The sequence below is a fragment of the Anomaloglossus baeobatrachus genome, chromosome 7, assembly GCF_048569485.1.
Source record: "Anomaloglossus baeobatrachus isolate aAnoBae1 chromosome 7, aAnoBae1.hap1, whole genome shotgun sequence".
Classification (NCBI taxonomy): Eukaryota; Metazoa; Chordata; class Amphibia; order Anura; family Aromobatidae; genus Anomaloglossus; species Anomaloglossus baeobatrachus.
Window position 1 is genome coordinate 33,871,145 of NC_134359.1, and position 25,208 is coordinate 33,896,352.

Consider the following 25,208-nt stretch of genomic DNA (forward strand, 5'->3'; position numbering starts at 1 on the left):
GTCCCCCCGAAAAATAACCTGCCCAATCATTGACTTTAGTTATGGTCGTTACTCAGGTTCAGTCCGACTTGAGTAAAGAGCACTAGAGCATCGCAGTGTTCGCTCATCATTCCTCATTGTCAGTACAGAGCATGGTAGTGCTCACTCATCACTAGTGGACACTTAAAATAGTGATGAGCGAGCACTACCATGTTTGAGTGCTTGGTACTCTTAATGAGCAGTTGAATGCTCGGATGGGCGCAATTTGAGCTTCTGTGTATAATGGAAATCAATGGGAAACCCAAGCATTTTTCCGGATGAATATACTCAAGTCATGCCTATCCAGCTGCTTGTTATGAGTACGGAGCACCCGAGCATGGTAGTGCCCACTCATCACTAGTTACGAGTACAGAGCACCCGAGCATGGTAGTGCCCGCTCATCACTAGTTACGAGTACGGAGCACCCGAGCATGGTAGTGCCCGCTCATCACTAGTTACGAGTACCGAGCACCCGAGCATGGTAGTGCTCGCTCATCACTAGTTACAAGTACCATACTGAGCACCTGAGCATGGTAGTGCCCGCTCATCACTAGTTACGAGTACTGAGCACCTGAGCATGGTAGTGCCCGCTCATCACTAGTTACGAGTACTGAGCACCCGAGCATGGTAGTGCCCGCTCATCACTAGTTACGAGTACTGAGCACCTGAGCATGGTAGTGCCCACTCATCACTAGTTACGAGTACTGAGCACCTGAGCATGGTAGTGCTCACTCATCACTAGTTACGAGTACTGAGCACCTGAGCATGGTAGTGCCCGCTCATCACTAGTTACCAGTACTGAGCACCCGAGCATGGTAGTGCTCACTCATCACTAGTTATGAGTACTGAGCACCTGAGCATGGTAGTGCCCGCTCATCACTAGTTACCAGTACTGAGCACCCGAGCATGGTAGTGCTCACTCATCACTAGTTACGAGTACTGAGCACCTGAGCATGGTAGTGCCCACTCATCACTAGTTACGAGTACCGAGCACCCGAGCATGGTAGTGCCCGCTCATCACTAGTTACGAGTACTGAGCACCCGAGCATGGTAGTGCTCACTCATCACTAGTTACGAGTACTGAGCACTCGAGCATGGTAGTGCTCACTCATCACTAGTTATGAGTACTGAGCACCCGAGCATGGTAGTGCTCACTCATCACTAGTTACGAGTACTGAGCACCCGAGCATGGTAGTGCTCACTCATCACTAGTTACGAGTACTGAGCACCCGAGCATGGTAGTGCTCACTCATCACTAGTTACGAGTACTGAGCACCCGAGCATGGTAGTGCCCGCTCATCACTAGTTATGAGTACTGAGCACCCGAGCATGGTAGTGCTCACTCATCACTAGTTATGAGTACTGAGCACCCGAGCATGGTAGTGCTCACTCATCACTAGTTACGAGTACTGAGCACCCGAGCATGGTAGTGCTCACTCATCACTAGTTACGAGTACCGAGCACCTGAGCATGGTAGTGCCCGCTCATCACTAGTTACTAGTACTGAGCACCCGAGCATGGTAGTGCTCACTCATCACTAGTTACGAGTACTGAGCACCCGAGCATGGTAGTGCCCGCTCATCACTAGTTACTAGTACTGAGCACCCGAGCATGGTAGTGCTCACTCATCACTAGTTACGAGTACTGAGCACCCGAGCATGGTAGTTCTCACTCATCACTAGTTACGAGTACTGAGCACCCGAGCATAGTAGTGCCCGCTCATCACTAGTTACGAGTACTGAGCACCCGAGCATGGTAGTGCTCACTCATCACTAGTTACGAGTACTGAGCACCCGAGCATGGTAGTGCTCACTTATCACTAGTTACGAGTATTGAGCACCTGAGCATGGTAGTGCCCGCTCATCACTAGTTACGAGTACTGAGCACCCGAGCATGGTAGTGCTCACTTATCACTAGTTACGAGTATTGAGCACCTGAGCATGGTAGTACCTGCTTATCACTAGTTACGAGTACTGAGCACCCGAGCATGGTAGTGCCCGCTCATCACTAGGTACAAGTACTGAGCACCCGAGCATGGTAGTGCTCACTCATCACTAGTTATGAGTACTGAGCACCCGAGCATGGTAGTGCCTGCTTATCACTAGTTACGAGTACTGAGCACCTGAGCATGGTAGTGCCCGCTTATCACTAGTTACGAGTACTGAGCACCCGAGCATGGTAGTGCCCGCGCATCACTAGGTACAAGTACTGAGCACCCGAGCATGGTAGTGCTCACTCATCACTAGTTATGAGTACTGAGCACCCGAGCATGGTAGTGCCTGCTTATCACTAGTTACGAGTACTGAGCACCCGAGCATGGTAGTGCTCACTCATCACTAGTTACGAGTACTGAGCACCCGAGCATGGTAGTACCTGCTTATCACTAGTTACGAGTACTGAGCACCCGAGCATGGTAGTGCCCGCTCATCACTAGGTACAAGTACTGAGCACCCGAGCATGGTAGTGCTCACTCATCACTAGTTACGAGTACTGAGCACCTGAGCATGGTAGTACCTGCTCATCACTAGTTACGAGTACTGAGCACCCGAGCATGGTAGTGCCCGCTCATCACTAGTTACGAGTACTGAGCACCCGAGCATGGTAGTGCTCACTCATCACTAGTTACGAGTACTGAGCACCCGAGCATGGTAGTACCTGCTTATCACTAGTTACGAGTACTGAGCACCCGAGCATGGTAGTGCTCACTCATCACTAGTTACGAGTACTGAGCACCGAGCATGGTAGTACCTGCTTATCACTAGTTACGAGTACTGAGCACCCGAGCATGGTAGTACCTGCTTATCACTAGTTACGAGTACTGAGCACCCGAGCATGGTAGTGCTCACTCATCACTAGTTACGAGTACTGAGCACCGAGCATGGTAGTGCCCGCTCATCACTAGTTACGAGTACTGAGCACCGAGCATGGTAGTACCTGCTTATCACTAGTTACGAGTACTGAGCACCCGAGCATGGTAGTGCTCGCTCATCACTAGTTACGAGTACTGAGCACCGAGCATGGTAGTGCTCGCTCATCACTAGTTACGAGTACTGAGCACCGAGCATGGTAGTGCCCGCTCATCACTAGTTACGAGTACTGAGCACCCGAGCATGGTAGTACCTGCTTATCACTAGTTACGAGTACTGAGCACCCGAGCATGGTAGTGCCCGCTCATCACTAGTTATGAGTACTGAGCACCCGAGCATGGTAGTACCTGCTTATCACTAGTTACGAGTACTGAGCACCTGAGCATGGTAGTGCCCACTGATTACTATTTACGAGTAGCATGTTAGTGCTCGCTCATCACTAATATTTATAGGGAAAAAAAAAAAAAAATATAAGGAGAATAAGACCTAAATGAAAAACAACAAAAACTAGAAAAAAAAGTTGTAAATGCAATAATGAATTGTGCCCTTTTATATCTCAATGAAAGCCCAAAAAGAATGTCTCATTATAAGAATTACATTAGAGAAATATGTCCGTCTGCAAATTTCAGGATAGTTTCCCGGTTCTGGCTCGTCCCCGCTCTTCTACATGTGCACAGTATGTACAGTCATGCCCGTCTTATCCTGTTCAGGACATATAATCTCCAGTGACAGAATTCCTATTCCCTTTATGGAAAAAGTTGAGATTGAAGTTTCCCATTGTTTCTGGAGGACGCCATATTAGGGGGCCCCCTTCGTGTGTCCGGGGTTTCCTCTGAATTCAGCCACACGCTACTCTTCATGGAACTGGTTCTTCTTCTCTCTGTGTCTTAGCACATCTCTATATGACTCACCCAGCGGTAATTATAGAGCTAGATCTAAGCCTTAGTAAACAATAGCTCGGGGGATGTAGAAGAAGATATATTTGTCTACAGTTTACATTGCGCAATTGTTTGGATCATTTCACTAATAACCTAGTATGGGCAAAGCAAAATATGCATCTGAAGGAATCCGGAGTAAGGCGTCACTTGGCAGCAACTAATGGATTTCTAACTTCTCAATTTTGACATCTGAGTTAAAGATGTAGAACAGGAAGAGCTGAATTTGCCATTGAAGCGTTACTTTAGAATGATTTCTTTGGAAAATCACAAGTAACACCCTTGTTGCGACATCAAGACAAACTTAGCTCTGTTTGATCTGTGTAGGATCAATGGCAAAAAGCAAAGGGGTTCAGGGGTGTAGACTATCATATGGCCTGGTCCTAAAAAAGTTGTGTAGCGCCCCATGGGGCAGGTGGTTAACCTACTCGTCACCGGGCTGTTTTGGGTCGGGTCAGGCGTTGTCACGGGGTGGCCTTGCTCGGTTTTGTTCCCCCGAGGCGTACAGTAAATGGTGGGGGAAGCGAGGTATTGGGAAAAGTTTGTCGTGATGCCACCTGTTGTATGCGTCACTTTCCAGACAGGAGCATCTCAGCTACATAGAAATACATGCAGCTATCCTTCTCCTGTCAGGAGAGTGAGCGGCAATGCCGGGTGGTGCCGATGCAAGACTCATGCGAGTCACTTACAAGTGTGACTCCGGTCTAACATTGACGGCCTATCCTTAGGATAGGTCGTCAATGTATGATCAGCTGGGATCCGACATCCAGGGTACCAGCTAATCAGCCATTCTCTGTGCTAGTGGCCGGTAATGCTCAGTTGAGTTGGCATGTCAACTGATAGAGGCTGCAGCCGGATACTGCACATCAGCCTCCCATTCAGATCAATAAAAGGTGAATGTTCAGTACTCGGCCACAACCTCTATCAGAAGATGGAGCAGCTCCAGAACTAAGCATTTCCTGCTACCCCTGGTGGCACCGGGGCTGCTGGGTGTCGTACCATGACCGATCAGACATTGATGACCTATCCTAAGGGGCCCTTTGCACACTACGACATCGCAAGCGGATGCTGCGATACCGAGCGTGATAGTCCCCGCCCCCATCACAGCTGCGATATCATGGTGATAGCTGCCGTAGCGAACATTATCGCTACGCCAGCTTCACATGCACTCACCTGCCCTGCGATGTCGCTCTGGCCGGGGAACTGCCTCCTTCCTAAGGGGGCAGGTCGTGCGGCGTCATAGCGACGTCACACAGCAGGCGGCCAATAGAAGCGGAGGGGCGGAGATGAGTGGGACGTAAACATCCCGCCCCCCTCCTTCCTTCCGCATAGCTGGCCGGGACGCAGGTTGGAGATGTTCCTCGCTCCTGCGGCTTCATACACAGCGATGTGTGCTGCCGCAGGAATGAGGAACAACATCATAACATCAGTCTTTCCAAATTCATGGAAATGACCGACGCTACACCGATCATACGATTACGACGCTTTTGTGCTCGTTAATCGTATCGAAAATGCTTTACACACTACGATGTCGAGAGCGACGCCGGATGTGTGTCACTTTCGATTTGACCCCTCCGACATCGCAGCTGCGATGTCGTAGTGTGCAAAGGGCCCCTAAGGATAGACCATCAATGTATAAATAGTTGACAACCTCCTTACTGATACATAAACTGTAGGTATTATTAAGTCCTTAAGAATTGGACAATTTCTTGTTTTTGTGAGTTTGTTTTTCCTCCTCTTGTCCTAAGCGCCATAACTTTTTTATCTTTTGGCAAACATAGGCATATGAGGGTTTTCTACTTTTGTGGGATGAGTTGTACTTTTGAATGACGCCAGTGATTTTACCATGAAGTCTACTAAAAAAAATCAAAGTGGAGGGGCGGAGATGAGCAGGATGTAAACATCCCGCCCACCTTCTTCCTTCCGTATAGCCGGCGGCGGCAGGTAGGGTGATGTTCCTCGCTCCTGCGGCTTCACACACAGCGATGTGTGCTGCCGCAGGAACGAGGAACAACATCGTACCTGCCGCGGCAGCGTAATTTTGAAAAAGTCGGAGCCTACACCGATGATACGATTACGACGCTTTTGCGCTCGTTAATCGTATCATCTAGGATTTACACACTACGATGTCGAAAGTGATGCCGGATGTGCGTCACTTTCGATTTGACCCCACCGACATCGCACGTGCGATGTTGCAACGTGCAAAGCCGCTCTTAAGGCTGCTCTACACGGTACGACCGATTGTGCAATTTCACAATCGATCGTACCCGCCCCCGCCCTTTTTGCGTCACTGGCAAATCGCTGCCCGTGTCGCACAAAGTCAGTAACCCCCCGTCACATGTACTTACCTCTCGTGCGACCTCGCTGTGGGCGGCGAACGTCCACTTCCTGGAGTGGGAGGGACGTTCGGCGTCACAGCGACGTCACACGGCCGCCGGCCAATGGAAGCGGAGGGGCGGAGATGAGCGGGACGTAAATATCCCGCCCACCTCCTTCCTTCACATAGCCGGCGGCGGCCGCGTGACGCAGGTGAGCTGCTGTTCATCGTTCCCGGGGTGTCACACGGAGCGACGTGTGCTACCCCGGAAACGATGAACAACTAAATTAAACGATATTATGGAACCTAGCGAGCAGTACACGACTCACGATTTGTGAGCGATACTGTGTCGCTAGGAGGTGTCACACAGGCCGGCATCGCCAGCGATGCCGGATGTGCGTCACAAAAACCGTGACCCCGACGATCTATCGCACGATAGATTGCCTGGTGTAAAGCAGCCTTTAGACCTGCAATTCAACCCAATTAGTGAGGTTCCCATATATTACACCACCTACATCCCAATATTTATTGCCTCTTAAAGTGGTAGCATGAATAGTAAATCAACAAAAAATGTCTTTGATTTTTTTTTACCCCCTGATAGTGAATACTTGAAATTCCACGCAATATATATGTAAATATGGAAGCTGCCCAGTCATCATGACATCTATGGAATAAGCACCTGCAGGTTTTTGCGGAAACCAAACTTTCTGCCATGATATAAAACAGGCAGAATTTTAGCAAGTCTCCTACTAAAGCACAAAGCTATCTGCACTGCTGCACCGTTATATATTTCAGCTCTTATCTCCATCCAGCTGGTGCGCTTTGCTCAGCCAATGACTAAAGGCCGCTTTACACGCAACAACATGGCTAACGAGATGTCGTTGGGGTCACGGAATTCGTGACGCACATCCGGCCTCGTTAGCGGTGTCGTTGCGTGTGAAAAGTATGAACGACCGTTAACGATCAAAATTAATTACCTTATCGTTGATCGTTGACGCGTCATTCCTTTCCCGAATATCGTTGCTGTTGCAGTACGCAGGTTGTTCGTCGTTCCCGCGGCAGCACATATCGCTGTGTGTGACACCGCAGGAACGAGGAACATCACCGTCCCTGCGGCCGCCTGCAATGAGGAAGGAAGGAGGTGGGCGGGATATTCCACCCCCTCCGCTTCTATCGGGCGGCCGCTTAGTGACGTCGCTGTGACGCCGCACAAACCGCCCCCTTAGAAAGGAGGTGGTTCGCCGGCCACAGCGACGTCGCTAGGCAGGTAAGTCTGTGTGACCGTTCTTAGCTATGTTGTGCGCCACGGGCAGCAATTTGCCCATGACGCACAAACGATGGGGGCGAATGCTTTCACCAGCGCCATTGCTAGCGATATCACTGTGTGTAAAGTGCCCTTAAGACTTTCATCCTCCATTTATCTTTCTGTATGTCTTCTTCTGTGCTGCACCTAGTTCCCAGAATTTACCCCCCCAAAGGCTATTGCTCCTAACATTCCCAGTTTAAATTTTTGCTCAGCCGATGATCTACAACTTTCATTCCCCATTTATCTTTTGGAAGGTCTTCTTCCGTGCTGCACCTATTCTCCAGTATTTACCCCCCAAAAACTATTAGACTTGCTCCTAACATTCCCAGTTTAAGTTTTTGCTCAGCCAATGATCTACAACTTTAACCCTCCAATTATCTTTCATAGGTCTTCTTCCGTGCTGCATCCATTCCCTGGAAATCACTACCCCCATAACATAAGACTTATTCCTTACAGTTCCACTTTCAATAATATTTTGAGACTTAATTTAGGTAAAGGAGTTCTAGATCCTTATCATAATCCATGTCCTGTAAACTACCTCACCTGATCACCGATATCGCTACTCAATCTTCATTTATCATTGCATTTCTGCCAAATTTTTGGGGCCTGAAAACTTATCAATTAATGATTTTTTGATTTGCGCCAAATTTGACAAATATTTTTCCCCCTCTTTTTTTCCTAATTGTCATTTGTGGTTTAGTTCATTTTCTGATGTTTATGTCAATGTAGCTTTTCCAGATGTTTTAAAGGGAATCTGTCAGCAGGTTTTTGCTCCCCCATCTGAGAGCAGCACAATGTAGAGACAGAGACCCTGATTCCAGCAATGTGTCCCTTACTGAGCTGTTTACTGTCATGTTCTCTGCTGCAGATCTAGCAGTTATACAGAGCTCATGAATTTGCTAGAACTACCTGCAGCACTCCAAGTAGTCCTGTAATGATAATCTCCTGCTGATTAAACAGGGCTTTTATCATAACTACACTAAGCAGCCCAGTAAGTGATACATCGCTGGAATCAGGATCTCTACCCCTAAGTTATACTGTTCTCAGATTTTTAAAAGGACGCAACATTTGTCGCAAATGTACTCTGCTCCCCTCCCTTGAGTGATTTTACATCTGTCAGCTAAAAAAAACAAACCATTTTTTAAAGACATTTTGAAAAACATGCAACTTTTCGGGCTACAAAAGTTGCAAAAACAGTTAAAGACAGAAAAAGAAAATGACAATATTGTCTTTGCACAAAATCATTAATCGTGTGCATCCTTTAATTGAATTTGGAGCAAATTACCTTAAAAAAAATAAATAAATAATTCGCAAAGGAAATTTCCCCTTTGTAATTTTTCATTATTGAAGGAGGGACCCTCAGCAATGAACAGAGTTGTCCAAAATATCCAGGTTTTTTTTTTTTATACTTTGAGATTTTCCGTGTCCTCTATCCAGCGACTTTCTTTGACCCATCATCCTACTCGTTCCGGTCACGTTTCCATTCCACGTTTATAATTATCTAATGCAATTAATAAGTTAAGTGACACCAATGATGCCAGCTGCTAAAAACCATATTAGCATTTTATCCAAGGGATTCTGGAGGAGATCCAAAACGTCTATCCTTGTGACGGCAGCAGAGGACGTTATCTCTCAGGCCACCACCAAACAAGGACCACAGACCGGGGAAAATGCCATCATCCGATTAATGGAAAACAAAACCAGAAAATGTAAAAAGACACATCGACAATATTGAATGTAGAGCAACTGGGGGCGACAAATAGTCGAAGAGTACGGTCTTATGTATGATGAAAAAAGTGTAAAATCAAGAAACATGCTCAGCTGAAAAAGTTGTCAAAGTCACAACTACCGAAGAATTGTGACCGAAAATGGACTATGAAGCACTGACCATACGTGACAATAATGTCAGAAACATCACAAGTCTTTCACACGCCAGTAACACCCACTAAAAATGACTCCTCTACGACTATTTATTCAGCGGAAAACATGAAGCATGAATATTCAGTCTGGTTTCTCCGAGCTGACCCCGGGCATTGTTAATCTTGCTGAATGTGCCAATCCGCTTCATGAGCAATGTTCACTTGTGCGATTTCCATAACTCAATTAGGGACCATCTAATGAGTTCCGCCCGTCTTCTGATATATCGCAGGCTCATAAGCGCGCCATTATGGCCGTATTATGCAGCTTGCTTATTGTTCTATGCCATATTTTACTGTCATCGAATATCTCACAGCTCTACGGGATTTTGTTTAGATGATTAGGAGAGATTCCAATCTAGAAAGAATGATAGATGTGTTCCCGCCATGATTTCTTAATGGAAATATTGTGTAAATTAGGCCATAGCGCTGGTCTATCCAGAGATGACAAATGATCTCGACACCATCGCAATGAATGGTAACAAATTTGGTATGTGTGGGGGTGGATAGACAGAAAAAAAAATATTGGGACACAGATCATCATTGATTTCAAGTCTTTCATTCCGCCCCATTGTCCTCGCGGATAAAATCCATCGCATTGTCCCTGGTGTATAACATCCGGCCCCATTGCCCCCAGTATTTAACATCCAGCCCCTGGCCAGGCTTTCTGCATTTACCAACATTTAATTACTAAAGAACAAAAAGTGCAATAGGGTTTTATCCAATTGAAAAGTCAGTAAAAGTGCAGGAAGAAACTCAACTGCTGGGTTTGTGTACCCCCACCAAAAATCAGAAATATGCCAGAGAGGAGTAAGTGGACTCTGCACTGCTAAAAGAGATCCAAAAGAAAATCCCAGGAGATTATATGGATTATTGAGGTTTATAGTCAACATGTTTCTGTGGCTCCCATGAGGGTCCAGTCGCCACAGAGGTACTGCACCTCAGCCTGAGGTGTGATATCCCATCCCTGGTAACAAGGAGCACACAGATCACAGTACACACACACTCTTAGTACAGCTACACTCCATCAGGCCGTGGTTAGAGCGAGACTGCTCATTGGGGAGAGCACAGTCCTGGAGCCAGTCTGGAAGTGGAGTTAGTTAGTGGGTGGACACTTAGAACGGAGTGCAGAACGAAGAAGGAAGCGGAGTGGAGAGGTCCTGAGGACTGGAGCCGGAGGAGCTCATCCTAGGACCAGGAGGAAGAAACGAAGAAGACGTCCTAGAGCCATGGGAAGTGAGAGATCTACCCGTGGACTCGCATCCACAGCCGACTCACTGGTGTGGAGGGACTAGGCCGCAAAGGGGACTGCCCCTAGACTAGTGGAGAACAATCAGGCTCAGCTATCAAAACCGGAGGCTGAGGTAACTTCATGTGCCGAAGCCACAACCACGGTATAGGGCAGAAGAGCCTCCCAGACAAGATCCGCGGACACCGGTTCAGGGCACTGTGTGAGGATGCGGGGTAGAAGGGCAAAGCCAGCATAGGAAGACGACCAGGAAAGGGACAAAGAAAGTGACACGAGTCATGTGCCTCCAAATGACCTGGGGATTGGCTGGATCCCTACACCGCAGGACTCAGCACTCCAAGGGCAGCATTTGACCGGCTGGCCATGATAATCTGGAACTGACAACTGTGAGTAAAAGAACTAATTACTGCATCCCACTGCGTCCTAGACTTATTGCCTGCGCCACTAGTCCCGCGCTGTTCAAACACTTCATCGGCTAACAACTGCCTACGGTTGCCCTGGGATCCCAGCTCCACCTGTGGAGCGCTGTACCATCTAAGTTGCGTCACCATCTGCCCCAGCGCTTCTGTCTAAGCAGCGTTGGCCATACCTGGCCGAAGACCACAGGTGGCATCACGATTCATTATCTCCTGTAAATACATTCCCCTGTATCTTTAAATGACACCGCCAGGGCCACGGATTTGGGCCCTGTTGCCGTGACATCCTCCCAGAACAGAACCGGACAGGTTCCTAGTGTCCCCTCAGACGGTCTTTGTGGGGCGTGTCATTTCAAAGTCATCCGACGTCTTCATCAGCTCAAATCGTATAAGAGAGCAAGTATGAGCTCTAGTACATGGTTTGTCCAGATAAAGTCAGATGATATTGAAACGCGTTGACAAATCATGTTTAGCGAGCACTACCAAGCTCGGGTGCTCAGTACTTGTAATGAGCAGTTGGATGCTTGGATGGGTGTGACTCTAGTACCCGAGTATAATGGAAGAGTTCCAGAAAGAGTTCCGGAAGAGTTCCAGAAAAATGTCAAGTTCCCTATTGACTTCTATTATACTTGGGTACTCGAGAAGCGCCCATCCGAGCTCCAACTATTCAACTGCTCGTTATGAGTACAGAGCACCTCATCACTAGTTACGAGTACCGAGCATGGTAGTGCTCGCTTATCAATAGTTATAACTGCTGAGCATAGTAGTGCTTTTTCATCACTAGTTACGAGTACTGAGCACCCGAGCATGGTAGTGCCCGCTCATCACTAGTTACCAGTACCCGAGCATGGTAGTGCTCACTCATCACTAATAGTAATCCATCTAGTCTACTGGGATTTTCTTGTGGATCTCCTTCAGCAGTGCAGAGAGTTCACTTATTCCTTTATGGAATATTTACCAACATGTGAGAACGGTTTCTGATAAAGACCTCACCGATACCAACGCAGTCCTATAATAGCAGCCACCGGGGTAACAAGTCAGTTAACGTAATTTCTCCATTCCTAAATCTTCCCCCATCACCTTTGAGAAGTGGAAGGAAGTGCAGCAACTCAGCCATGAAGAGGAGACCCCCCAAATGTTACAGAGAGAGGTCCTCAGCTGTTCAGGACCAATCAGATCTGTTTATTACATATACAGCTTATTATTTCAGAAGGTACCATGTAATTCTTGATGTCTCCTGTGATGGCGCTGCAGGAAAACAGATTATTGTTGAGGTCACAACTCGTGTCTTGTTTTAAAAAAGGACCTTTCCAATAAAAATGAATTGCCAAAAACGGAGAGTGACCTTAATGAAGCCTTTATTACATAAAGGAGAAAAAAAAATAAATGTAATAAATACAGCAGAAACATTTACAAATCAAAACATACAGAGTGACAAACATTGAACGAAGAAAAATAAAAATAAAAAAATGTAACGTTGTCCAGTTTTAAGACCGATATAACTCATCTTGGTTGGTGCGATATTTAGAATACAGAGAAAGCACTTGCTAGCTATTTTGTTGTAATACTGCCCAAAGCACGTGGTTGCGGTATGGAAAGTGTACTGCGGTGTTTAATATTGGAACCTTGTGGAGAAGGACAGGAGTAGGATCTATCATCGGACATTCCAGAAGAGGCTGAAAAACGTCTGGAACGTCGGGGTTTCCTCATGCTGTTGTACAGATGTGACACAGTGCTTGTCTACACATGAAACAAGAGTGTTTAATGGTCATAACACAGATCCGCGCTTCAAATAATGAAGCCATTAATGGAGAAAATGCTTGCATTCAAACAAGCAACAGTCTGCAAGATATCTACTAGCTGAAATCTTTGTTTAGGTGAAAGGACCTCCCAAGAAAAGCTTCGAAGACTAAAATTCCGACACGGCCGTCTATATATTTTCATCTGCATCCCAACAAACTAAAGGGAGTTTAAACAGTTTAATCATCTCCTTAGCAGAATGCTCAAACATCAAGGCTGGCAAGAATCTAAGCTTCCAAGAGATTCGCAACGGTATATATATTGTCCTATGTAAATTGGGGAAGGGGGTGAGGGGAATTAATTAAAAATCAAGACCATATTTAAGCCAACGGCTAATATGTTAACTTTCAAAGACCTGTAATTCTTCGAGTCTCCGACCCTCTAACTGATAAGCACTTTCCAAAATCATTTATACAAAAAGGAATTCATGCGTTTCGTTGCCCGGATCCTTCCCAGTTGAAATAACAGCTATTCGTATCTTTTATTTTTTTAAAGGAAAACAAAAATATGAACATTAAAAAGCTAAAATCATAAAAAAGTACCATGAGCTACCTAGGTCTACATTATAAATTTTTGGAAAGCTAGGGGGAAGGGGGGGAAGTTATCAAAAGACTTTTTCTATAAAGCATTGCAATCAATCCTTCCGGCATTCTTCTACAGGTCATCTTGTATAGAACTCTTTGTGTAAGAAGAGCGCGAACCCCGGCACTAAAATAAAACTAGAGTACTCAAGAGAACTTTTGAACTTTTTGGCTAAAAAATGGGAATAGATACAGGGAACTGAAATTTGAGATTGAGTTTTTTGAGAAAGAGAGAGCGAGAGATGAAGACAAAAATTTCCTTTCATCCACTTCATATTTTTTTTGGTCTAAACTTCTTTCCAAAGTGTCCAACTTTCTTCCTCTGCGCGGTCAACATGCTTCGTCGTTACGTACCAAATCGAATCTGAAGAAAATCCTTAACGGCTCTGGTTTACCAACAGTATAGTATCTAACACTTTGGCAGTGACCTTCATTGAGTATTCAACCAAATCTTCATTTTAACTCCATCCGCTAAGAAGCCCATCACATTACACTGCAACTCTTGGCTTTGTCCTTTCTCAAGTCCGTGGACACTGAGGTCAGTTCTGGTCTGCTTGGCATGTGTGAAATTCTTTTTGTGGTTCTCTGCGTTTTATTCCTTTTCAGGTTTTTATTAGATTTGTTTACACATGCCAGGGTTGCGACATGAAATATGTCCCTTACGCTGTTCTCAGACTGTAGGGCCGAACATTCTATATAAGTGGCTGCTCCGATTTGCTTGGCCATGTTAGCACCCTATGAAAAAAAACAAAAAACGTGAGAAAACAAGACCACCAAAGACAAATAAGGATTAATGAACTTGTCTAAAGCTTTTTGTACATATGAAAGAACTCCCAGCTGAGCTTACATGTGTCTTCAACTTGGAAAGAGGATAAAATTGCTGCCAAACCTCTTTGGCAGAAAGCAAAAAGTATCAGGAGGTGAAATTCCAACTGTTCTATTCCCTTTCCTCCAAAATTATCTGATGGAGTAGATATAAGGAGGGTGGAGGGGAAGAGTCAGGAGGCCACATGTCCATCAGATGGTCATCTGGTTCCACCGAAATCACCGAACTTTCATCCAACTTGTATGGGGTCCTTAACAGTTTTCGGTAGACTTGAGACTAGTCATCCCAGCTATTAAAAAAGCGTTGTCCGGTGATTGGTGGAGTCTAACTGGTAGAACAGGAAATTTTTGATCCCCCGAAAAATAAAATAGTAATAATTGGAGCAATAGTTTGAATGCCCAACTGCAGCTCCATAGTGAATGAATGAAGCAGTCAAGTATATACACTCCAGGTTCATTCTCACAGGGCTAAATCCGTGTCGGTCACAGTGGACGGACCCCACCGATAAACAAGTTATCACCTATCCTGTGGATAGCTGAAATCTTGTTTTCAGTGGACAACCCGTTTTAAATATATTTCATACACACATTTATATATATTTTTTTACACATTATATTCTGGATGATTTTAAACTCAGAGTACTATTCTCATGACTAAGGCCACAGTGTTAACCCCTTGCTCGTCATGCTGCCCAGTTTGTAAAAAATATCTTGACAAGTTAAATTAGAGGCAATTCCCACCTCTTACACTATATCATCATAGATGGTTGTGAAAAGCAATGGCAACACACAACATTTCATCAGAATGATGTCATAATATGACATCATCATGAAGTCAGGAAATACAGTATGTTACATCAGGTATTATTGTAAGTCAGATGCCTGTTCCCTACTATACACCAATGGTCATATAAATGCTAATAAATGTTCCCCATGTAGCGGACAATGAAGGAACACACACAGTCACCCTTACTCATACGTTCTTCTTATATAATTTGCTCCTTATATAATATTCACATGAGCCGCGGCCTCGTTCCAGAGTCACATTCCAGAATTCCTTCTTGAATTGTACAAAGCTGAATCCAGCCAGATGCTAATTGCACAGTGTAAGACCTTCATCAGGCCTGACTTATGTGAAGGCCTAATGGATGTAGATAACATATTGTGATAAATCTTAACCACCACGCACAGAAGGCAGAAAGCATGTAATTAGTCGAGATTGTATTATCTAAAATTAGCTATCTCGTGGGAACAAGAAAACTTGGGATTTGTTCCGAAAACCAAAAATTGTAATCTAAAAACCACATGAAATAAAAATTGTACCTGATCGTAAGATACCGGCGTCTGCCTGTGATTGGACAGTTCCACCAGCGTCGTGAGGTCTGTTCGCAAATCAGATTTGCATCCAACCAGCAGCATTTTGGTGTTGGGACAAAATTCCTGAATTTCACCTTTCCACTAAAAGAAGACGATATATTGAAAATATTAGTTTAATTTTCCTAAAAGCTTTCACATGAAGGCCAATGTTATAATAAAAATAAAATAAATAATAATAATAATAATTTACTTGTTGCTTTTTGAATGGAACACTAATTGTAGAAAAAAAAACAAAAAACAGATATACATACTGTACATTATATATAATATATATATATATATATATATATATATATATATATATATATATATATATATATATATATATATATAAATAAGTAATTCTTTTTTTTGTCCCCTAAATTTGAATGCAGAGTATTTAACTATAACGGTGTCTGCCGTATTTAAAAAAAATAAAATAAAGACAAAATAGTTATTTATTATAAAATAATATCTATATATCTATATAAATAGATAGATATATATATGTATATATATATATATTTATATATATATATATATTTTTTTTTTCTTTTTACAATTCGTGTTCCATTACAAAAAAAATTATATATATATTATATATATATTATATGATATTATATAATATATTACATAATGATATTGGCAAACTAGATAGCTAACAGTGGAAATTTTAATTTCCTAGAAGTGTAAGAAGTGAGTACTAAACAAATTCTAGTAAAGCGCAGTTACATTAACATGCAAGCATGAAATTCATCTCAAACATGCCTGCCAGGGCAATGACAGGCCGCCGAACACGTGACGAGCAGGAATCTCATCACTAAAGGTGCACACACTCACTTTACGCGAGTGTTGGTCAAATCACTTGTTCAGCGGCCCGCTCTGTCTCCCGGAATCTCTCCCATCCCCACTCGCCTTCCATGAGTATTCGTGTGATCTGGCGGGAGATCAGAGTAAGGCTATGTGCGCACGTTGCGTACAGTCACTGCAGAAATTTCTGCAGCGATCTGAAGAGCACATGTGCGCTTTAAATCGCTGCAGAAATGTCCGTAGTAAAAAAAAAAAAAAGCCGATTCCATGCGCTCTGCCTGCAGCTCCTGCCATAGACAGAGCAGGAGCTGCCGGCAAAGCGCACGGAAGAAGTGACATGTCACTTCTTAGAACGCAGCGCTTCGGCAGAAGCCGAAGCGCTGCGCTCTAAAACGCCACGTGCGCACGGCCCCTGCACAATCTCCATAGACTGTGCAGGGGACGCAGGACGCATGCAGTTACGCTGCGCTACAAAGCGCAGCATAACTGCATGAATTTACGCAACGTGCGCACATAGCCTAAGCTGCTGCCAAACTTATCTGGCAGCGGCTTATTTGCATGAGAGAAAAAGGGATTTGGCAAGAGCTGTAATCAGAACAAAGCACCTACAAAGATTGGACAGAATTGAAAAAAACCCAAAGACATGGCTGTTTTTCAGAAAGAGCACCATAGTTGCTTACAGCTTGTATTTGGTAGTGCAGATCATTTCCATAAAAGGTCCAGATGCAGAACAATTTTTAAAAGAATGCAACTAGAGATGAGTGGACCCGTTGAAGTTCGGTTTGGCTTGGGACCCGGACTTGACCTGAACCCAATGGAAGTCACTAATAGGGCACTTTGGTTCTCCACTCACATAGAGCCAGCCATAAACAGATCACTTCCAAGGGCGGGTGGACGGGGTTTTTCCAATTTTTTTTTTTTAAAAAACTGCATCCGATCACGCTGCTGTTACCCCCAGTGTGAGCCGATCAAACACTGCAAGCGGCTCACACTGGGCTGAGCACCTAGTGTACCCGAGCACAGCGATGCCCGCGAGAGTGGTGTTTATGCGTACAGCACCCGAATTTTGTTGTTTTTTTTTTTTGGTAAATTTTGTTTGGTATGAACACCAAAACTCGGGTTCGCTCATCTCTAAATGCAACCTAAAAATCCCAGTAAATCTCCCCCTTTTTTTTTTACTTTAGAACTTTGCTTTTCACTCTCTCACAGTTTACAATGAAGCATGAAAAAGTTAGGCAATCCTTAACTTCCATGCCTGATGCCCACAGGCATTCCTGAGAATTTTGGTGTGGCAACCCATAATGATAAATCTAAAATGTGGGACTGAGTAAAATTACAAAGGAAAAAAAAAGAAGAGAAACAAAATAGATAGATAAATAGATAGATAAAAATTGAGAATGTTCTACATAGAAGAAGTATTTTCGGAAAGGACTATGCAAGCTTGACTATCGAAGTTCAAATGGTCTAATCTCCTTGTGTCTCCGGACACCCTCCAAGTGTTTTTTTTTTACTTTAAAGACTAAAAAAAGCAAATTAGTCCTCCTCCTCCTCCTCCACCTACTCGATTAATTAACGGAGATCTTGATTGCTCGACTCTAAATTTGGCACGCTCAATTTTTACTACAAGAAATGGCCAATTAACGTGTAGAAAAATTATGACTTGCAAATGAGGGTTGTTTGATTCTGCTGACGGAACACGTGCGGCAGATATAAAAAGCCTTACCTTTTTAAGAACGCTATCGAGTGTCTCAGGGCGGCTGATGTCAAAACATATTAAGACGGCATCGGAATCTGGATACGAGAGTGGACGGACGTTGTCATAATAAGGAGAACCTGAGAAGAGGAAATATATTCATGTTACCGTAACTGGTAATGAAAACTGAAAGGATCCGTAATTAAATGCATTTTTCAAGTGGCTAAAGCTTAGAAAAAAGGAAAGAAAAGAAAATTCAAAATTTGAAATAATTAAATGGATCAAAAAGGTGCATTTTTAAAACCATTGTGAAAGATAAAAGTCGATAGTTTTGAAGTACGATTAATCAGCGGCAACATTATACCATAACTGTCCCTCCCAACATCCAGCTCCGGCACCGGATAGACCTCCACACAGACATCCCAATATGCGTCATTCCTCGCTGTGACATGAGGTGGCACACGTCATGATGTCATAAATGCGCTGAGGTCCATCCAGTTCCCAGTAGCACAGCCAAAAAGTGTAGAGTAGACCGGCGTTGGATCAGAGTGGGTTTATTGGTAAGCCGGTGGAGGATAGGCAAGAAACGGCAGCAACAGGTTGGGGGCTACTATGAAAAAAATAAACTAAATCCCTTTCTGACCCATCATGCTTTGGTAGCAGGAGATCTCAGACCATTATAGACGGTAATCGGGCACCTTCAACTAGAATTTGAACAAATTTCTCAAATTTGAATGGTTGATTTGCTCATCTCTACCCCATCTTGGCTGAATATTTGAGCAAAGTCGGAAAAACCCTTTAATGGGACCAACAATATAGGTGGGCTTGAGTTCTCGTAGACACATGTAATGAAGCAGTGCGAAGATACAAGCACATGTAAGCCGTCTGGCCTTGAAATACTACTTTGTATAGACAAAAGTAAAGCATGAATTGAGGCCTCTACAAGAAGCAGCGGAGAGAAGATCCCGATGATCTCACCCGGGAACATTCCGCAAATGTTTGCTCTGTTCTACTTCAGATTACATTAAACAAGTGACAGCAGATTATGTTTTTTTTAAACTGACGATTATTTTAAAAACGGTCATACACTTTGTTGCAGACTCTCCACTAGATAAATCCCCCTACCATAAGATCAGCGTTTGGTGATTATTGTGGAATTTTACATATAAAAGGCTTGGACTCTGCTGCTCCCTAGCTGGTGTGAAATACCCATAGTTGCACGCTCCACCAGGAATGTGTAATGTTCTTGGAGAGCTAAACTTTTTGCACGGCTCATTTATTTCTCTACAGCTTCTTTTTAAGAGCCTGTGCTGTTGAATGATGTACTCCGGGCACAATATCACTTAGGCGGAAGGCTCCACACATGTAGAGCGAGCTATAGAGCAGTGGTCTCCAACCGGTGACCACACTACAGGCTTGGATTTGGAGAAATCACAGGTTGAAGTTCTGCCACAAACCATAATATCCACGTTTTTAGAATTAATTTTCTTCACTTCTACAGACAAGAGATCTTAGAATGCCAGGAAGAGATTGTGCAGCAGAAAGGCCCCATTGGAAGAAAGGGCATTTGGAATAATAAAAAATATATATGTTATGAAACATAGTAATATGAGTTATTGGTTTATATATTTTTTTCTAGCACATGGTTCAAAGGAGTGGAACATCCAGCCCGCGATAACCTTTTCTGTAGACCCCAAAGATTCCCGGGGACCACAGTGCTTGGGCCATCAACCACATTTTGTAGGCTGCCGGCCCTTTAAACCCCTCTTAACTGCAAACAACATGTGCATGCAGTCTTCACTACTGAACACTGCGTGCTCATGTATTCATTCAAGGATTAAATCCTCAAGCAGGCCAGTGCTGACTTCGAGGGCAGAGATGGTGCACAATGCGCTCCCATCCCATATATAAAGACAGCAGCAGGATAACCCAGCTCTCCCCAATGATGTAAATGCCCCTGCATCTCCTGTGCTATACAGTATATACTCAAGGCTATGTGATCTATATGCGGCAGCTACAGTATCTCCTATGTGATGGATATACAGTAGTCTGTGTCTCCTATGTGATATATACAGCAGTCTGAATCTCCTATGTGATGTATATACAGCAGTTTCATCATCTCCTATGTGATATATATATATATATATATATACACACACAGCAGTATGTGTCTCCTATGTGATGTATATACAGCAGTCTCAGCATCTCCTATATGATGTATATACAGCAGTCTGTCTCCTATGTGATGTATACACGAATCCGAACATATCTTATGTGATGTATATACAGCAGTCTACGTATCTCTGCTGTATACAGCAGTCTCCGTGTCTCTGATGTATACAGCAGATCTCCCACTGCTTAAGTTCTATAAATCTATATTGAGCAGTAATGAATTTCCCACTGTGAGGAGAGATGGAGTGTAATATACATCTGTGCTCAGTACAGCTTACGGTTGCGAGTTCTTTACAAAACCTATCACAAAGACTTGACTGCGATCCAGACTAATGCAAAGGTTTATAGCATTCAGTCCAGCCTACATCGGCATAGAAAATGTAATCTTCTGCCTCGGTTTGTGAAAAATGTCAAGGGGTGATCCAATACTGGACAGCCTTTTGTTAACAGACTCTAAAGGGCCCGTTACACGCTACCATATATCTAACGATATGTCGTCAGGGTCACGTCGTTAGTGACGCACATCCGGCATCGTTTGACATATTGTAGCGTGTGACAGCTACGAGCAACTGTGAACAAGCAAAAATACTCACCTTATCGTTGCTCGTTGATACGTCGGTCATTTTAAAAAAAAAAAAAAAAAAAAATCGATCGTCCTTCTGCGCGCCGGTTGTTCATCGTTCCCGAGGCAGCACACATCGCTCCGTGTGACACCCCGGGAACGATGAACATAGCTTACCTGCGGCCGCCGGCAATGCGGAAGGATGGAGGTGGGCGGGATGTTATGTCCTGCTCATCTCCACCCCTCCGCTTTTATTGGCCGGCCGCTGTGTGACGTCGCTGTGACGCCGAACGTCCCTCCCCCTTCAGGAAGAGGATGTTCGCCGCCCACAGCGAGGTCGTTCGGGAGGTAAGTATGTGTGACGGGGGGTTAACGACTTTGTGCGACACGGGCAACAAATTGCCCGTAACGCACAAACGATGGGGGCGGGTGCGATCGCTCATGCGAACGCATGATAAATCGAGGCGTGTAAAGCCTCCTTTAGTCTATATAAAAAGTATTAACTTCTATAATTTATCTCCCAGCCTGGCGTCATTGCTCTGATCCGAGTGCTGTGCCCTCCACTGGTTACCTAAGAATGCCGCGTTACCACTGCAGCCAATCAATGACAGCATTTAGTTTTGGCCAAAATAAAAACTCAAAATCCTGGGATATAAGGGGTGGTCCAGTATAGTAAGAACAATCACAGCTGTAAGACTAGGATTCATATCAAGTATTTGATGGCCAGCAGGGCCTAAATGGGCAATTTCGCTTTTTGCCATTAATGTATGATATCTGATGGATGCAGGTTCCCCTTCAAGAACGAGACCCGTCTTTTGCTGCTGTGAATAGGAGGAGAGGCAGTCGCGCAAGTGCAGTTCTCGCCATTGACTTTAGAGATAAGATCAATCTCGGCCGACGTCTGCACCCACATTTCTTGATGGATCATATTTATACCCTTAAGGTTGGGCACTGATTTCTAAGATTTGCCCCAGTGATGGAGTGTGCTGGGCCTCATTTTAAGAGAAGCTCATGGCTGTCAACTGAATATACTTGGAAAAGCACAACCATGGCTGCCAGACACGTACATGTGAACTGGCAACGAAAATGCCGTGAAATCTCCAACTCTATTTACCGGTGATCAAGTTAATCCGCGGCTTACACTTCAAAGGCAGCAATGCAAAACGGCTGCTCACCTTGTAGGCATTACGCAACTAGCTCGTCCTCGAAATGTGATGTGATTCAACAATGAGTGAAAATGAATGCCATGTGTGATTTTCTCATACCTCGCCCATAGGCAGGAACTCCTAGCTGACATACCTGCCCTCTGAAATCACCGCAGATTCATCCAATGCACCATATATGTCCATAAACTGCACCCAAGACGGTGGTGGCATAAACCAGTTCATTTGTCACGCTGATCTCGAAGCATTCACTGAGCTCTTAAATTCTTTTTTTATGATGGTAGGTGAAGGTTTTCAGGTTATATACACACTCAGTGGCTTTATGGGAAGGATATACAACACCCACGCAAACTCGTGGTGGTGCTCAGAGCATCATTACAGGAGAAAAGTGGGATTACAAGTCACCGATAGTAACAGTCTATGAGTCTTACGAGTTACTAGTAAGAGTCGGTGCAGATTTCTTTTTATTAGGATTCATCACCTAATGGCTTGTACGAATACATACTAAAAGCACACGTAACAGCTTTTATTTTTTTCTCTGCAAAAAAAACCAAATCCCTACATCACAACCCATATTACTCAATGACATGGGGCACTGGGATCCCAAATTGTAGTAGTCAAAGCCCATGTTAGCCCTGGCCACAACTTTGGCTCAGTGGTTGCCCAAATGATTTTTAAGATCTTCGTTTAGTAGCCTATCCTTAGCAAAGTAGTTATCTTCCAAAAGAAAAGTTGGCGTGTTTCTTCAAAAAGAAGTTAATGAAAAATATCTCTGGTTTGGCAAAATATTCCATGTCTTATGGCATGGCTGATTAAAGGGTCAGACCTTGACTTACAAAAGACAGAAAGCAGTAGAGAAATAGCTTTCTTACCTCCTAGAAGAGAGTTTATTTGCATATTTTTTTCTCCAGGAAGCATTACCCGCCTTATGAGTCTCCCCAAGGAGAAAACGCATCCTTCTGAACCGCCATCTAAGGTCTCAGCACCTTACATGGGACCAACATAGGTAAAGAAGACCCCAGTTTGGTCAAATATCCTAAGTTGTATAACGGGGTTTGGTAAAGGGTAGCCGCCTTTGATAGGAGGGACTAGAAAGCCAATTTTCATGTTGGGTAATAGTATTAATGAGCTACAGGGATCACTTCTGCCGATGGTTGTGACAACCACAATCATATACAGATATTCTTAGTGTAGGCTATGTCTTACCAACCTATCCTCAACAATGGGACATCCAAAAGCAATGACCATATATCTCGGGACTTTAGGACTAAACTGGTCAAGTGGTCACTAATTTATTCATAGTAATTCAATGGTTATAAACCGTAAACAGTGCTCATGCTAACAGATCCGCTTAGCTCAGGGAGTGGCTGTATTTTTAATGTCACCGCTGCAGCTGTGATGCCTCCGCTGCAGCTGTAATGACTCCGCTGCAGCTGTAATGACTCCGCTGCAGCTGTAAAGTCTCCGCTGCAGCTGTAAAGCCTCCGCTGCAGCTATAAAGCCTCCGCTGCAGCTGTAAAGCCTATGCTGCAGCTGTAAAGTCTCCACTGCAGCTGTAAAGTCTCCCCTGCAGCTGTAAAGTCACCGCTGCAGCTGTAAAGCCTCCGCTGCAGCTGTAAAGTATCCACTGCAGCTGTAAAGCCTCCACTGCAGCTATAAAGCCTCCACTGCAGCTGTAAAGCCTCCGCTGCAGCTGTAAAGCCTCCGCTGCAGCTGTAAAGCCTATGCTGCAGCTGTAAAGTCTCCACTGCAGCTGTAAAGTCTCCCCTGCAGCTGTAAAGTCACCGCTGCAGCTGTAAAGCCTCCGCTGCAGCTGTAAAGTCTCCGCTCCAGCTGTAAAGTCTCCGCTGCAGCTGTAATGTCTCCGCTGCTGCTGTAAAGTCTCCGCTGCAGCTGTAAAGTCTCCGCTGCAGCTGTAAAGTCTCCGCTCCAGCTGTAAAGTCTCCGCTCCAGCTGTAAAGTCTCCGCTCCAGCTGTAAAGTCTCCGCTGCAGCTGTAATGTCTCCGCTGCTGCTGTAAAGTCTCCGCTGCTGCTGTAAAGTCTCCGCTGCTGCTGTAATGCCTCCGCTGCAGCTGTAATGCCTCCGCTGCAGCTGTAATGTCTCCGCTGCTGCTGTAATGCCTCCGCTGCTGCTGTAATGCCTCCGCTGCTGCTGTAATGCTTCCGCTGCTGCTGTAATGCCTCCACTGCAGCTGTAATTTCTCTGCTGCAGCTGTAAAGTCTCCGCTGCAGCTGTAAAGTCTCTGCTGCACCCAAAACAGATGGGAGATGGGAGAGCCACACGCTGGACCAAGCGAATGCAAGAACCCTCTGACTTTGTTATTCTACTTTAATGAATAAAGGGGACCTCAAATAATGGCAAAGTGGAAAACCCCTTTAAGTAATTCAATGGAGAGAGGGAAGTGGTCTCTAAATAAGAAGACCTAAAAGCTAAATATCCAATTTATGGAAAAAAAGTGTTAAAAAAATAGATATTATAACTCAGAAAACCCAGTAGCATTCACAATGGAATAAAAAATAACGGTCTCTATGAACTGGTGTACAAACAAGATTAATAAATCATAAGCTCCAATGTATAGTTAAACAGCCCAACAGCAGTGCCAACACTATAGGTGGCTGTAATCATATTATCTATTTGTATACAGTGTAAATGTAGCACAGCATCGAGGCTCCTCGTATGTGCATAGCCCAATCCTCTAAAGACCCAAATCTCATTTTCACATTCCCAGTTCATAATCTGAATTGGCACGTACAACTAATATGACGGTGCTAGGACCCTATAGGATCCCCGCATGCACCCTGTAGGTAGGGCAGCCACAGGCAAGGAAGGATTTGCAGCCCATCAATCATCCTGCCTGAGCGATTATCTTGTAAGGCTTGAATTTTATTAGGAAATAGGGCTGTAAAAGCCACTGGCAAGAAGAAGGCGAAGGAGGAGGAGGACGAGGCAGAGGGCGCATGTAATGAAGATACAAAATTATGTAATAAAAGGAAAATATAATACACGCACATGTGTCAGTCAATATATCTCAACATGGGGCTAAAAGTTACTGAACCTCGTTTTTTTGAAAAATTTAAGGGAAAAAAAATAATTATATATATATATATATATATATATATATATATATATATAATCTTTCTGGATCATAAAACCGCTGAATATTGACTATTATTTGAGTAGAAGCTTGGAGGTCCCTCATTGGGTAGACCAGTGTTCACCA

At 44.4% G+C, this 25,208-nt stretch overlaps 1 protein-coding gene across 1 annotated transcript in view; it reads right to left on the minus strand.

Annotated features, from left to right (window-relative positions):
- Nucleotides 1–12,365: 12,365 nt before the first annotated feature.
- RND3 (Rho family GTPase 3) overlaps nt 12,366–25,208 on the minus strand; it is a 35,752-nt gene continuing 22,909 nt past the window's right edge. The window contains exons 3-5 of the mRNA XM_075317187.1: nt 18,120–18,229; nt 15,554–15,688; nt 12,366–14,140 (exon numbers count right to left, since the gene is read on the minus strand). Coding sequence (XP_075173302.1) covers nt 13,889–14,140; nt 15,554–15,688; nt 18,120–18,229 — 497 coding nt within the window. The 3' untranslated portion in view covers nt 12,366–13,888. The remainder of the gene's footprint in view (nt 14,141–15,553; nt 15,689–18,119; nt 18,230–25,208) is intronic.